Source organism: Ovis aries, chromosome 4 (assembly GCF_016772045.2).
Source record: "Ovis aries strain OAR_USU_Benz2616 breed Rambouillet chromosome 4, ARS-UI_Ramb_v3.0, whole genome shotgun sequence".
NCBI classification, from domain to species: domain Eukaryota; kingdom Metazoa; phylum Chordata; class Mammalia; order Artiodactyla; family Bovidae; genus Ovis; species Ovis aries.
Genome location: NC_056057.1, coordinates 30,323,187 through 30,340,276, shown reverse-complemented (window position 1 = coordinate 30,340,276; position 17,090 = coordinate 30,323,187). Strand labels below are relative to the sequence as shown.

General features: G+C 35.7%; 1 protein-coding gene across 8 annotated transcripts in view; it reads right to left on the bottom strand.

The window, feature by feature from the left end:
- Positions 1-17,090, bottom strand: part of ABCB5 (ATP binding cassette subfamily B member 5) — a 117,949-nt gene that overhangs the window by 91,344 nt on the left and 9,515 nt on the right. For all 8 annotated transcript variants that reach the window (XR_009600469.1, XR_009600468.1, XM_027968505.3 and 5 more), the window contains exons 6-11: positions 8,472-8,663; positions 8,215-8,386; positions 4,738-4,862; positions 3,790-3,967; positions 2,346-2,459; positions 1,925-2,035 (exon numbers count right to left, since the gene is read on the bottom strand). Coding sequence is in view for 6 of the 8 variants with exons in the window: in XM_027968505.3 (XP_027824306.1) it covers positions 1,925-2,035; positions 2,346-2,459; positions 3,790-3,967; positions 4,738-4,862; positions 8,215-8,386; positions 8,472-8,663 (892 nt within the window). In the remaining 2 variants the exon portion in view is untranslated. The remainder of the gene's footprint in view (positions 1-1,924; positions 2,036-2,345; positions 2,460-3,789; positions 3,968-4,737; positions 4,863-8,214; positions 8,387-8,471; positions 8,664-17,090) is intronic.

The following is a 17,090-nucleotide window of genomic DNA, read 5'->3' as shown; positions in this document are numbered from 1 at the left end:
TAAAGAACTAATCATCTATACAAAAAGAAGATCTAAGTTGAGTACTCAGACTATTAATGAGCCACAGAAAACTTTTCAACTTTTAAGTCAAAATATTTCATGTGAATTTCGTGACTACCAAATTAAAGAAAGTTATATCTTCTAACTTGCAACAACAGGAATGAAACCTTGCCAGATATCTCTGTGAGCAGTTTAAGGAAGTTCTTTCTTAGAATATATTTAACACTGTTGCAAAATATATTCTAAAGTAAAACAACTGGCAGACTTCTTAGGGATTCGCTGGAATAGGATTTCACCACTAGAAAGCCTCCTTTTCTAGTGGTAGATCTCACAGGAACATCTTAACTTAGGGGGAGTAAGTGCTTTTATACTTTTCTCAATACCTGGGGGTTGCTACCAGCATTTAGTGTCCTGGAACCTGCATTATGAGAGAAACTCCAAAAAACTGCCCTCCCAAAATGACAACAGTAATCCTGTTGAGAAACTCACCTATCTTTGCTTACATTTCTCCCAAACATGGGAATATTCTCTTGAATTCTTTCACTTTGATCTCCACATTTGTAAAGAAAGAGACTCTTTAAAGAGACCAAAGGTAAAACCTTCAAAGGGCCAAGCAGAGAAAAATTCGCTAAAAGAGATGAGAAATAAGGGAACCCAGTGGGAGTACCTCCTCTCCCATTTGCAATTTTACTCTAGAATTCACTTCTGTTCTTTCTTTCGAAGAATCTATATTTTGTTTATTTACAGTGGGTAGATCTTTTTTCCGGGGGGAATTATTCATTTTTAAATTTAACAAAAAAGGCTATGTTTCAAAGGTTCATTTAAGAAATAGTTGTTTAAAACCCAGAAAAACAACAACAACAACAACAACCCAGAGAGCTCTTTACCAAGCAACGTACCGGCAAAACTGTTGCTTAAGTCTCCAGGAAGCCAACCCAAATGTAGTTGCAAAATGGAATTAAAATGCTCTATTTATATTAAGAAAAATGATGGAAGACAACACTGTTCCAATAATGGTAATTGAGTAACAAAATTTTTTTTAAAATAGCAATCTTTGAAAACAATAATTTCAATCAAATACATAGAAAAAAATAAGGTAGTAGGAGTAGGTAAATATTTTTTTCGATGCAAATTATGCAGGAGATATTAGGACACTTTAAAAGACAGTAAAGATTGATGACATTAGTAATTTTACCTATTTCACTTAAAATCATCCTTTTTCTATAAAACAGGTATTTTAGTAAGAATTATTCCTTGCAATCTTTAACAGTAACTACTTTTTAAGATACATACACTAATAAGATGAAAGGATGAAAACAATAGAACAGACAGGTGTATTTTTACTAGAAATTGTCCAAGACTGAATGGTAAACGGAGAAGGATGCACTTTTGCTGAGTGGTGTGTGTGTGTGAGTGTGTGCTTGTGTAAAAGTAAGAGACAGAAGCTGAGGCACAAAAGCTGGTATAGTAAAGGCTTTAGGGAAGGGAAAAGGGAAAGACACAGCATATACACAATTCCCCCAGATTAGAAACTTCAAAAAGTCCACCAAGTTGTCTATGCTGAGTGAGAAAATATCCAGGGACCACCAATAGATGGCACCATCAATTCAAGACATTTTTGCTGTGCTCCCAAATTCAGAGTGAAGGAATTCCAGGGAGGTGAAAATACTTTAGTCAGTTGAATACAGAGAAGAGGCTGCAAAATGCAAGTAGTTTTTCCAGCGTTATTTGTGCATTTGTGATCTATCCTTCCTTCTTTCCTTCTCCTCTTTATGTGTCTCTATCTCCATCTCTCCCCTCAAATCTCTAAACAAAGCAGCCAAATCTTGGTCAGACTAATCCGAAACAATATCCTAAGAAGTGATCGAGCCAGTGGAAAGTAATATTAGAAAATTGTACATTTCCGTAATTAAATTTTACTTACCTTGATAGATGGTCTTGATGGATAACTGAAAGAAACATTTTTAAATTCCACAGTTCCTTCTATGCATTCCAATTTATAGCCTGTTGTTGAAAAGTTATCTATAGTGGGTTTCTTGGAAAAACAAAGAGGGCATTATAAATCTTAGAGAAACTAAACTGACACTCTCTATATTCTAAAAGTAGTTTAAAGATGTGTTTTCTTTTGCAATATTTTCCTTTCTGCTTTAGAAGGGCATTGAGTTGGATATGAAGGCTTTGATAAAACACAATCTCCTTATAGAAGAGTTAAAACAATTCCTCTTTCCATAGCCAATTGGTCAACATGGATTTTGTCCCTTTTCATACTGAAATGAGTGTGCCTGTTCTTTGGTTTTCTTCTTGCAGTAATGATAGTTATCTTTCAAATCAATTGGGAGTCTTACCTTATCAATAATGCGGAAAATATTAAAGGCGGCTCCTCTGGCTATAGTGAACGTTTCAAAGTTAGGGGCTGCTGCTCCAATACAGTAACTACTATGGATTACACTAAAAAAAACCTACAGAAACAAAAAAATAATATTTATCCTTCACAGTTATATAAGAGGGACCACAGAATGAAGTATATACTTGGTTGAGATTCAGAGGGATTTTAGAGAAATTAGATAGGAAAGATTGGAAGATGATGTCAAACAGAAAGGAAATATTAGTTAAACCAAGTGCAGTTGGCCTTTTCTTAATGTTGAACAATTTCTAATTGTCCTGTAATCATCTTGTTATTACCTGTGGGGAAGCTGAGCAGAAAAATCTGCTTACTGAGGACTGCTAGCCATACATGAACCTGGATAGGTAAGGAGGTGAGCTGTACTCTCTTGCATGCTGGTTAACTTCTTAACTTTAAAGGGAAGGATGTTATACATTTCATTGTCTTAGAGATGCTGTAATATTCTTCCCCAACTTTCTGATTACTTGTATTAGTGGACAGTTGTCCATTTTCAGACAGACACATCTCTGCCAAAAGACAAATAAGCAAAGAATCTCACAAGCTAAGTGCTAGTTTCCCTGTCTTATAGATGAGGAAGCTAAAGCTTAGCAAGTAAGTTATAAGCCTAGAGTCACATATAAATTGAAGAGGAAAAAGGTGCTAAAAATTTCTCAAACTCAAGTTTTGTTTACCAGAAATTAATGAATAGCTTAAAGTCTTAAAAGTCTAAACTTTAAAAGATGACTTTAGTTGACAAAAAAGAAATCTACATAGAATGGGAAGGCCAAATGAGAACTAAAGTATATCGGCCAGATCCATTTAGTTCATCAAGACAAATGACTCTTAACCTTGAACTGATATGTTTATTATTGAAACTTAGGAGTGTAAGTGAAAAAATTATAATTTAATGTATAACCATTAAGAGTTTAAAAAACTCTAAGTTGTGATGTTGAACATAGCTGTATATAGTTTGTTTTAAACATTACTATGAGCTGAAAGGACAGAGAAAGAGTAGGAGAGTCCAATCTAGAGACTATTTCCAGAAGACATTTAGCAAGGTGAATGCAGAGCGCCCTCTTATCTCAGCAAGATGGAAAGAAAACAGTCTTACAAGAGACTGGTCTTTTTGAATCCTGGATTAAGATGACTCTAACTCCCAGTGAAGAATTCAATTATGATTCTTTCAAAAGCATCATGCTTTAGAAGACACTAAATCATACTGGATGAGTAAATCCTGACAACATACAACTATAAAGGTGCATACAAATCATTTGAAGGAAACAAATACTTGTTTATTAAAACACTCATCTTTAAATATTACTATGATTCAAAGAGAAATTTTTAATAAACGCTAGGTAAGAAAAGATTATCTAAGCCAGTCTCCTTTGTTCTCAAATAAGACTTACAGCAAGAACAGTTCCGATGGTATAATCAGGTTCTCCACTAAGAATCAAGGAGGTTCCATACCAAAAAGCAAGTCCATAGGTTCCATTCATAAAGAAGTATACAGCTCCAAGAGAGAGTTTTGAAGCAATAGCTTTTTTTATGCCAACATCCTTTGCATCTTTTAGATTCTGCAAATACCTTTAAAAGACACAACAAAATATAATAGTCTTGAGTGATAGTCGCTCAGTCATGTCTGACTCTTTGCAACCCCACGGACTATAGCCCATCAGGCTCTTCCGTCTATGGAATTTTCCAGCCAAGAATACTGGAGTGGATTGCCATTTCCTTCTCCAACCTTGATAAAGTGAAACAAGTTGATGAAAAACAAAGATTCTAGCCATGAAGTGAGTCCATAATTTTCCTCTTCACTTTAGAGGAATAACTTTGGGATGAGGATTATTTCTGGGAAGAGATTTGCTATCTAAACTTTGACAATTTCTTCAAATTCTATTTCCATTTAATTTTCTTCAGGTAAAAGTTAAAGTCATTATTTTTGTTATGAATAAGATGAAGCGCAGGCTCGTACTTAGCAGAATAATTTTCATTGATCTTTGCACTGACCTCCCTATTCTGATGTCTGTGTATATATGTGAAAAGATGCCTGGAATGATAGTCACTAAATATTAATTATGTTTTTCTGAAGAGGGTGAAACAAGGTGAGTTATTTTTCTTCTGTGCATTTCTCCAATGGCTTGAATTTTTATAATATGGCTGCAACACTTTTACACAAATAATAAAGTTACTGATCTTATTTAACAAAACAAAAAAACAACCACCAAAAAAAAAGTTGCAGCTGTGATGTCAGACAGAAATGTGTTCCCATCACAGCTGGACCACTGACTCCTGGTGGAAATAGCATCAAGGGTAAATAAAAGCAAGTGCATATTATCATGATTAAAGAAACAGACCTTTGAATTTCTTTCTCCTGGGCCCCAAAGGCTATGACTGTTCGGATTGATGACAAGACTTCTTCTGCTACAGCACCAGCTTTGGAATAGGCATTTAATTCCTTACTGGATAATGAAATAACTATCTATAATAAACAAAGACCACAGTTAACCTGAGAATAACTTAGGGTAGACAAATACCATATGATATCACTTACATGTGGAATCCAAAAGACAGCTACAAACGAACTTATCTACAAAACAAATAGAGTTACAGGTGTGAAAGATACATTTCTGGCTACCCTGGATAAGGGTAAGGGGACAAATTAGCAGATTGAGTTTGACACATACAAACATATATATATAATAGATAAGTAATAAGGAACTACTGTAGAGCACAGGGAACTCTACTCAGCACTCTGTAATGGCCTATATAGGAAGAGACACTAAAAAAGAATGGATATATGTATATGTATAACAGATTCACTTTGTTGTACATCTTCAACTAACACAATATTGTAAATTATACCCCAATGAAAAATAAAAGTGTGACCGATTATCAGAAAAAAAAAAAAGAATAACCTGAGATACTAACAATGTGCAGAGAATTTAATTCAGGTAGAATCTAGAATGACAAAATTTTGCTATTGAAAAGATATTTTATAACATTCTAACCCAGTCAGTTTGCAAATATGGAAATCAATGATGACAGATACTGACTTTTTAGAATCTCACAGCAGTGAATAAGCTTAGCTTAACATAACCTAGAGTCTAAATCTGTTTTACCTTCTAATGGAGCTTCACTGTTTTTTCCTCTATATTTTTGAAAGCTTAGAAAATGAGTATCTATCTCAATTCAGTTTGGAAAAATTTGATTTGGAGAAGAATATTAGGGACATGATTCTTGTTAAGTGTATTTTGGAAATTAGTGTGCCTGATTTGACTTGATTTGATTTCTTACTATGTAAAAAAGAAAAAAGAAAAAGACTTCCCAAGGGTGACTTAGAGAGTTGTAGCAAGAAGAGGAATGAGAGAGAGAGAGACTATTTCTTGGTGATATTAGTCAAGTTTACTTGATTTCTCAAAATTTTTAATCAGCATGTGCCTTTTTCCCTATTATATATCTCACTTACTATTCCTTTAATAAGTGAAGGATTTAATTTAGTAATTAGCGTAACAGTTCAATGAAAGGAAGCAGGGAAATGGTCCTTAGGGTTATGAGTCTGTAACTGTGGCTTGCTCACATAACAAATCAATCCACTTTCAAAATACACTCCACATAATTGGAAAGTGGAGAGTGAAAAAGTTGGCTTAAAGCTCAACATTCAGAAAACGAAGATCATGGCATCTGGTCCCATCATTTCATGGGAAATAGATGGGGAAACAGTGGAAACAGGGTCAGACTTTGTTTTTTGGGGCTCCAAAATCACTACAGATGGTGACTACAGCCATGAAATTAAAAGATGCTTACTCCTTGGAAGAAAAGTTATGACCAACCTAGAGAGCATATTCAAAAGCAGAGACATTACTTTGCCAGGAAAGGTCCGTCTATGTAAAGGCTATGTTTTTTCCAGTGGTCATGTATAGATGTGGGAGTTGGACTGTGAAGAAGGCTGAGTGCTGAAGAATTGATGCTTTTGAACTGTGGTGTTGGAGAAGACTCTTGAGAGTCCCTTGGACTGCAAGGAGATCCAACCAGTCCATTCTGAAAGAGATCAACCCTGGGATTTCTTTGGAAGGAATGATGCTAAAGCTGAAACTCCAGTACTTTGGGCACCTCATGCGAAGAGTTGACTCATTGGAAAAGACTCTGATGCTGGGAGGGATTGGGGGCAGAAGGAGAAGGGGACGACAGAGGATGAGATGGCTGGATGGCATCACTGACTCGATGGACGTGAGTCTGGGTGAACTCCGTGAGTTGGTGATGGACAGGGAGGCCTGGTGTGCTGCAATTCATGGCATCGCAAAGAGTCGAACACGACTAAGCGACTGAATTGAACTGAACTGAATTGGAACTAATTTTATGTAAGACATGTTCAGATGTTTGCTAAAGCAGAAGGTATTATAAACTGACTAATCCTCATTATTTACCAAATTCACTTAATAAAGATAGCTATTTCTATAATGTATCCCTGAAGGGGAAGCTGCACATAGCAAAATACCTCATAGTGGGTTGGCCAAAAAATTCATTTGGGCTTTTCTGTAACATCTTATCGATGTATTCAATAAATACTTGTCAAATTAAATTGAATTGAAAGATGCTAGAAACCATCCAGCCTGGCTTCTTCAGTCATTTAGATAATTTTGACTTTGCTTCCTATTGCAACCAGTTAATAACAAGAGCAGACTTTAGTTTTCCCCACTGCTGTTCTTTTTAAACTCATTGTCCACTTGACTTCCTGGGAAGTTAAAACTCTGATTTTAGTAACATGGGTAATTTTCCTACTGAGGGGTCCTCATTTCAGGTAAGCTGGGGATGAAGATTTTTACAAGGGTTACAAGGTCAACACTAGAATTCACTAAATAAAGATCTGTTGTCTAAACACCCGAATCTATTGTGAAGGGAGTTTTAATCATAGAATATTTTTTATTGCTGAAAGTTATTATCTGGTTGAATTTGTATATAGCTAAAAAATAAACTCAGTGAATTTTATGGTTTTTACTTCCATAAAGAACAATTAGCTTTGAAAAATTTCAAACTCAAAAAACCCAAAAACAAAACAAAACTCCATCTTTCAAGAGTACACTGTGCCTCCAATCTAGGAAATGGATATACACATTGGTAGTATTGCCAAAGACTTAACATGGAGAGAGATATTAAGGATATATTGGTGCAGGGATATATATATTTTGCCCTTGACAAAGGGCACTGATTTCAAAACCAGGCTTTAAATAGATTAATATCTTGTAAAAAGATTAATATTCACACCATAACAGTGATAAACTATAACTTGTGTAAATACATAATTTGTTTTAAAAAATTGAAACAGATTGACATAATATATAAACATATACATTAGCAGACATTTTAAATGGTTATTCAGAACCTTATAAAATATAAATTTGGAATGGTTGACATAAAATAGTCACATAACAGCTTAAATGTTTACTGTTTTAGGATTTCTCCATTCTGTTCTAGTGAAATTAATTGAAACACATTTATCTGGGAATTGAAAATACACAAGATTTTTCCAGCATTCAATGTATAGTGGCATAAAACTTTATCCATGCTAGTATTTGAAACTGCTTTAGATTCTAAATGAAAGGAATATTTTTAGATGTTAGTAAGATATTAAAACCAGACTTTATTGTAGTCAAATTACTTGAAGATAGAAAGGTGGTTAATGATGAACAAAATCAAAAGTATTTGTGGCATATAATATTCTTTCTTATCTGGGGACACATAAATAAATAGAACTGCCTTCTTTTTATACAATCTCAGTAAAATATCTTCACATTCTTGCTTTCAGTTAACACTGCATTAGCCATCTTACCTACCCTAGAAAATATGGCTGCTGAAGCAATTATAAGAGGGGATGTGGACAGAGTCACCAGTGTGAGTTTCCAGCCCTTCACCAAGCCAATTGCCAGGCCAACAGAAAAAGTAGACATGTTTTGAAACAACAGAGCAATTTTGTCTCCAATACCATCATTGATTTTGTTGATGTCACTGAAACAAGAAAACACGTGAAATTAAGTCATTTATACATCATGTATAAGAACAAAGTTGATACACTGCACATCCACTCTCTTACTCAGTCATGCGAGTATTGAGTTCACCGATGTCACAGCTGTCAAACCAGCTGATGTCCTGAGCCAAAACTGAATGAAAAAACTGTTTTCGAATTCTCTTGGTCTGCCGTGCTGCAGTCATGACCCAAAACGAAATCTGTATGTAGCCGAAAATCAAGGCAGTAACTCCTATTCCAACATAATACAAGGTTAGCCTGGAAAAAAGATTATTGGAAATTTTAGTGAGACTGACGTACACCTTTTTTTCCTTTGTTACCAAAAAATGAGATTTGTCATATTTGACTAAGAGAGTTTGTGCTAAAGTACATAATTAAAAGTAAACCACCATCAGAAAGACTGAGTATGCTGATAGAGGAATCTAGGTTACCCTTGTATGACATTCAGAATATATCTCTCTTATATTATTAGCATAGATTAGTATTTCTAAATATGTTTGTTAGTTATAGCTTCTTTCCATATTTTTAATACTTTCATTTGAAAGTGCTACATTGATGTAATTATTTTAGTTGTATGTGGAAAAGGCAGAGTAAAGAAATGATAGTAGTCAAAAGCATTTTATAAAATGCTTTAAATATATATTTTAAATGCTTTATATATATATATATATATATATATACCATTAAATCCAAAATTATCCAACTTAAATAATTTACCCTGAGGAAATATGTACAAAGATTAATTTGATGAATGTTTTTTGCAGCATTAATACATAAAATTGTAAACATTCTAAATATCTAACAATGGGAGACCAGATAAGAAATTTATTCATTTCATGCCAAAATCTATGGGACACAGCAAGTTCAGTACTAAGGAGAAGTTCACAGCAGGCCTATAAATAAGAAAAATCTCAAATAAATAATCTAACTTAACACCTCATGGAACTAGAAAAAGAAAAAGAAATGAAGCTTGAAGACAGTGGTGAGCAGAAATAAATGAAATAGAGACAAAAAACAACAGAAAATATCAATGAAACTAAAAGCTGATTCTTTGAAAAGATAAAATTGACAGACCTTTAGCTGAACTTACTAAGAAAAAAGAAAAGGCTTAGATAAAATCAGAAACAAAGGAGGAGAAATTCAACAGATACCAAAGAAATACAAAGGATTATAAGAGAATATAATGAACAGTTATTTGCCAACAAGTTGGACAACCTAGAAGAAATAGATTGGTTCTTAGAATCAGCTTTCAAATAAACAAATGGGATGACATCAAACCAAAAAGTTTTTCACAACAAAGGAAATTATCAACAAAATAGAAAGACAATTTACTGAATGGGAGAAGATATTTACAAGTAATATATCTAATATTATATATATATCGGGAGATGCAGGTTCAATCCCTGAGTTGGGAAGATCTCTGGAGAAGGAGACAGCAACCCATTCCAGTATTCTTGCCTGGGAAATCCCAAGGACAGACGAGCCTGTCAGACTACAGTCCATGGAGTCCCAAAAGAGTTGGACAGGACTTAGCGACTAACAAAATGGTAAGTCAGGAGAGTTAGTGAAAATAAAAAGAGTGATTAAGAAAATTTCCTTTGAGGAAATGATATAATGGCTGAGATCCAAGATATATAAAAATTAATGAAAATCAACAAGGAAAAAACAGACAATTCAAATAAAAAATGGGCTGAGGATCAGGAGAGACATTTTTCCAAAGAAAGCCTACAGATGGCCAAGAGACACATGAAAATATGTTTAATATCACTTATCATCAGGGAAATGCAAATCAAAACCACAATGAGATATCACTTCACATCTGTTAAAATGGCTATTATCACAAAGACAGGAAATAACAAGTGTTGGCGAGGATGTGGAGTAAAGGGAATCCTTGTGCACTGTTGCTGGGAACTTAAATTGGTGAAGGCACTATGGAAAACAGTATGGAGATTCCTCAAAAAATTAAGAATGGAACTATCATATGATCCAGATATTCCACTCTGGGTGTTTGTCTGAAGAATATAAAACCAATAATTTGAAAAGACATATGCTCCTCTACACTCATCACAGTATTATTTACAATAGCCAAGAAATGAAAACAACCTAAGTGTCACTGATGGATCAGTGGCTATATATATATATATATATATATCAGGAGATGCAGGTTCAATCCCTGGGTCGGGAAAGATCCCTGAAGAAGGAAATGGCAACCCACTCCAATATTCTTGTCTGGGAAATCCCAAGGACAGAGGAGCCTGGCAGACTACAGTCCATGGAGTTCCAAAAGAGTTGGACAGGACTTAGCAACTAACAAAAAGGTGAGTCAGGAGAGTTAGTGGAGATAAAAAGAATGATTAAGAAAATTTCCTTTGAGGAAATGATATAATGGCTGGGATTCAAAAGAAGAAATGGAACTAGCCATAAAAAAGCAAGAAAAGCATCGCAGGAACAGAGAAGAGCAAGTAATACATTCAGAGGCAGGAAAGAGCTTACTATATTTCCAGAACAAAAGAAGTCCAAAGTGGTATGAAATTGTGAGGCTGGAGAATTTGGCGTGTCATAGGGCTCTTAGCTATGGTGCACTGCACAAGTTTTATTCCAAGAGATAAGAAGACCATTTAAACATACAATGTCCTTATCTATTCCACTTTTAAAGATTACTCTGGATCCTCTCTGAGAATGGATGAAGGCAACAACAAAAGAAGAAGAAAAAAAGACAGTTTAGATAGGAGGCAATTGCAGTGGTCACAGTAAGAAAGATGGAGGCTTGGACGTAGATGGTGGAAGCTGATTGCGTTATATTTTGGAAAAACAACAACAAACAAGAATTGCCAGTGTACTGGCAGGAAAACAGGAAGCAGGAAGGGAAGAAAGCAAGCATAACTGCTTAGATTTTGTCTTGAGCAACTGAGTGAATGGGGTGCCATTTACATATGTGGGCAGCTGACAGAGGAACAGATTTGCAGGAGATATTAAGTGTTCTAATTTAGACATAAGTCTGACATGCCCATTAAACATCAAAATGGATACCAAATAACAAGTTGAAAATGAGAAGCTGAAGTGCTGGAGAGGGGTATTGGCTGGAGATGAAAATTTGAGTCAACAGCTCTAGATGGCAATTAAAGTACTGGCTGAGATCACCCACAGAGACAGAGAATAAAGTGTAGATATCAATAAAAAAAGAGAATAAGGCCAAGGACTGAGCTCAAGTACTCTCCAAACATAGTAGAGTTTAAGAAGAAGACAAAGAACCAGGAAAGAAAGCTTGAGAAATGGCCAGTGAGGTAATTGGAAAGCCAAGATAGTAAAGTACCAAAAAAGCACAAAGAAATGTACACTTGAATCTCATTATTCCCAGATTCTCTGTTGGCAAATGTGCCTGTTCAATAAAATTTACTTGTAACCCCCAAATCAGTTATTGCTGTTTTCATTGTTATTTATGGACATGTGCAGAGTGGCAAAAATTTTGAGTCACCCGACATAGATAGATGTTCCCAGCTGAGGCTGAACAAGGCAACATTCTGCTTCTCTGTTTTAGCTCTCGTTGTTTTTTGTTGTTGTTGTTCAGTCACTAAGTTGTGTCTGACTCTTTGTGACTCCATGCACTGCTGCACACCAGGCTTCCCTGTCCTTCAATGTCATTTTTGTGATTTAGGTAGTGGCAAATTGTCCTTATTTTTGTGTTTTTTCTTTTTTGTTGTTGATGATTTCACTGTTTAAAATAACTCTCCAGAAGCAAGTTGAAGTCCTGTCTAGTGTTCCTAAGTGCAGGAAGCTGTGAAGTCCCCTATGGAGCATGAAAATACATGTGAAAGCCAAGTGTCATTCAGACATGAGTTACAGTGCTGTTGACTATGAGTTCAATATTAATTGATTAATGAAAATGTTGTGACTGGAGGTTCACAGAAACCTAGAAGTGATGGTTCAGTATTGGTATTTCGGTGTTCATGATGACTTTAATAGAAGATAATTATTACAATAATGAGAAATGACTTTTCTAATAGAAGGGACTGCCCAAAGACACCACAGGATGCTATAGGTTTAATAGAAATCTTATCGAACTTTTTGTGGGGAATGTTGTGGGGAAAATGTTTGCAATATCATAAGAGGAAAAAGGGTTAAGAAAACCTAATGCAAAGAAGAAATGGAAGACGTGTACACTGAAAACTATAAAACATTGTTGGGAGAAATTAAAGATCTGAATAAATGGCTTGGAGGACTCAGTGTTGATAAGATGATGAGCTCCCCAGATTGACCTATAGATTCAATTAACCCCTGTCAAAAATCTCAGCAAGCTATTTTGCAGATTTTGAAAGATAATCCCAAAATAGATGTAGAAATGTATGTAGAGATGAGATGTCTAAAGAGAAGAACAAAGCTGGAGGATCTTCATTACCTGATTTTAAAAATTTTATTTATTTAAACTCTAAATCTACAGTATTCAAGGCAGTGTGATACCAACATGTGCTGTACTTAGTCGTTTGGTCCTGTCCAACTCTTCGTGACCCCATGGACTGCAGCCTGCCAGGCTCCTCTGTCCATGGAATTCTCCAGGCAAGAATACTGGAGTGGGTTGCCATGCCTTCCTCCAGGGGATCTCTCCAACCCAGGGATCAAACCCAGGTCTTCTGCACTGCAGGGGATTCTTTACTGTCCGAGCCACAAGGGAAGCCCGACAGTAGTATAAGGATAACCATATCAATAAATGCAACAAAAATGAGAGAACAGAAGCCCTTACATTTGTGGGCATTTGATTTTTAGCAGAAGTGCCAAGGCAATTCAACAGGGAAAAAAAGTTTTTTTAAGAAATAGTTTTGGGACAAATGAATAGCCACATGCAAAAAAGAAGTTAGACCCTTACCTCACAACAGTCACAAAAATAAACTCCAAATGGATCAAAAACCTAAGGATGAGCTTAAATGTTGAAATTTCTAGAAGAAAATATAGAAGAGAATTTTCATGATCCTATGCAAAGAATTCCTAAATCCAAAAGGGAAATTCATAAACAAAAAACTTGATAAACTGTACCTAATCATAATTTAAAACTTTTCAGCCTCAAAAGGAATCTTTAAGAAAAATGAGAAAATGAGCCACACACTAGGAGAAAATATATGCCAGTCATATATCTGACAAAGAACTCATATCTAGAATTTATGAAGAACTCTTACAATTCAATATTTAAGACAAACACAACAACATAGGCAAAATATTTGAATATGTATTTTACCAAAGAAATACATGAATGCTTAAAAAGTAAATGAAAAAAAATACTCGTTATTAGTCACCAGGGAGATGCAAATTAAAGTCACAATACCACACCACTTCATACCTACAAAATAGCTATAATGAAAAAGACAATAACAAGTGTTGGTGAAGATGCAGAGAAACTGAAACACACATTGTTGGTAGGAAAGTAAAATGGTGTATCCACTTTGGAAAACAGTTTAGCAATTTCTTAAAAAGTTAAATGTGAAATTACCATATGACCCAGCAATTCCACTCCTAAGAGAAATAAAAACATATGTCCACACAGAACCTTACATATTAATGTTCATAGAAACATTATTTTTAAATTGCACATGAAAAAAAAGAAAACGGAAACAGTCCTAAAGTCCATCATCTGGTGAACAGACAAACAAAATGTGATATATCCTTGCAGTGGATTACTACTAAGCAATGAAAAGAAATAAACTACTAATACATATTATAATATGGGTGAATCTCAAAAACATTACATTTAATAAAAGAAGCTAGCTGGGAAATCCTATATACTGTATGTCTCTAAGCACATGCAGTGTCTGAATTCTGCAAATCTTTAAAGATAGCAGAGAAGTATTTGCTTGGGGGTATGGATGTGAGAATTGGACTGTGAAGAAAGCTGAGCACCAAAGAATTGATGCTTTTGAACTGCAGTGTTGGAGAAGACTCTTGAGAGTCCCTTGGACTGCAAAGAGATCCAACCAGTCCATTCTAAAGGAGATCAGCCCTGGGTGTTCTTTTGGAAGGAATGATGCTAAAGCTGAAACTCCAGTACTTTGGCCACCTCATGCAAAGAGTTGACTCATTGGAAAAGACTGATGCTGGGAGAGATTGGGGGCAGGAGGAAAAGGGGACAACAGAGGATGAGTTGGCTGGATGGCATCACCGACTCGATGGACATGAGTTAGTGAACTCCGGGAGATGGTGATGGACAGGGAGTCCTGGCGTGCTGCGATTCATGGGGTCACAAAGAGTCGGACACGACTGAGCGACTGAACTGAACTGGACTGCGGGGTGGAAATGGGAACTGATTACAAAGGAGGAATCTTATTTTCAGAACAATTGTCTAATTAGTAAGACAAAGGCACAGACAACATTAAAACATTAAAATTACATAAGGCTATGAGTGATTCTCTTTGTAAAATGACTGAGGTAGAATAAAATTGTTCAGTTCCTGATTATTACAGAGGTAAGAGGCACAACCATATTCCTACCAAAAGAGTTCTATAAAAAACTGTTTCCCAGATAGCTGTTCATCAAAACATTAGCTCAGCAGGATGTTTGGTTTCCATAATTAAAGAGGTTTGGAAAACTTGGGTTAAACTGAGCCTTAACTATGCTTATCTGTCCAAAGTGTCCAACAAGGGTGTCATATACAGTGTTTTCTAAACCAACTTGACTGTGGAACTATTATTCATTACATACCTCAAATATTTCAAAACTGATACACTAGTTTGAGAAACAACATCATAACAAATATTACATTATAAATGTTAGGAATATTTCCTCATAAATTTTGTAATCTCTTAATAACTGTGCATAGACTACATAGACATATCTTACTCTAGCCCTTTTATTATCTGTTTTTAAAATAGATGTCCCTAATTTTAAAGGTTCCAAACTTTTTCAGTAAGAAACTCATACTTCATGATTGTAACATCAGAGCCCTGTTCTAATACTGTAAGACTAGTATATTCAATAGAAGGAAGTTCCTGGATCCTAATTAGGAATTTTCAAAAGATCCAATACCAATAAATTTTATGAGAAAATTGCTAAAAAAGTTAGAAACGTTCCCTCAAAGAAAGGTGAGACTGCAGCAAAGCAAAACTTGAGGCAGTACTATTCACATTTAGTTGCAGAACAGCACAGCCCAACTGAATGTTCTGTGATGAAGAAAATGTTCCATATTTATGCTGTACAATATGGCAGCCAGCCTTACATGACTTGTGAGCACTTGGCATGTGACTGAAGATGAGGAACTGATTTTTAAATTTTATTTAATTTTAATTAATTGAAGATTATGAAGCTACAGTCACATGAGGTTGTGACTAACAGCGTGGAAGATCAAGAATTATGGCCTAGACAGTGCCATTGCAGTGTCTTAGGGTTATATAACATGGAGGCTTCACTTCTGGGGGAAAAGAATAAGATCCCCTAGGTCTGATAAGGGCTTCCCTGGTAGCTCAGATGGTAAAGAATCTGCCTGCAATGTAGGAGACCCAGGCTTGATCTCCGGGTCAGGAAGATCCCCTGGAGAAGGGAATGGCAACACACTCCAGTATTCTTGTGTGGAGAATCCTGTGGACAGAGGAGCCTGGTAAGCTACAGTCACGGGTTGCAAAGAGTCCAACACGACTGAGCGATTAACACTTTTACTTTCACTTTAGGTCTGATAAGACAGATAGTTTTAGTGAGACACTACTGAAATCCAGTGAATATACCCAGTAACACTGCATTTCTCTAACAAACAACACATGTGACAGAGGAAAGCATATTGCTTAAGACACAAGCCTACAAAAACAAAATGTCCTTATAAGTTATCTATTTCAGAATTTACAATTTTTAATCTGAATACAATTTTACTATAAATATTCTGAGACTAGAGATCTCTTCAAGAAAATTAGAGATACCAAGGGAATAGATCATGCAAAGATGAGCTCAATAAAGGACAGAAATGGTATGGACCTAAGAGAAGCAGAGGATATTAAGAAGAGGTGGCAAGAATACATGGAAGAACTATACAAAAAATATCTTCATGACCAAGATAATCACGATGGTGTATGTGATCACTCACCTAGAGCCAGACATCCTGGAATGTGAAGTCAAGTGGGCCTTAGGAAGCATCACTATGAACAAAGCTAATGGAGCTGATGGAATTCCAGTTGAGCTATTTCAAATCCTGAAAGATGAAGCTTTGAAAGTGCTGCACTCAATATGCCGGCAAATCTGGAAAACTCAGCAGTGTCCACAGGACTGGAAAAGGTCAGTTTTCATTCCAATCCCAAAGAAGGGCAATGCCAAAGAATGCTCAAACTACTGCACAATTGCACTCATCTCATACGCTAGTAAAGTAATGCTCAAAATTCTCCAAGCCAGGCTTCAGCAATACATGAAGCGTGAACTTCCAGATGTTCAAGCTGGGTTTAGAAAAGGCAGAGGAACCAGAGATCAAATTGCCAACATCTGCTGGATCACGGAAAAAGCAAGAGAGTTCCAGAAAAACATCTATTTCTGCTTTATTGACTATGCCAAAGCCTTTGACTATGTGGATCACAATAAAGTGGAAAATTCTGAAAGAGATGGGAATACCAGACCACCTGATCTGCCTCCTGAGAAATTTGCATTCAGGTTAGGAAGCAACAGTTTGAACTGGACATGGAAAAACAAACTGGTTCCAAATTAAGAAAGGAATATGTCAAGGCTGTA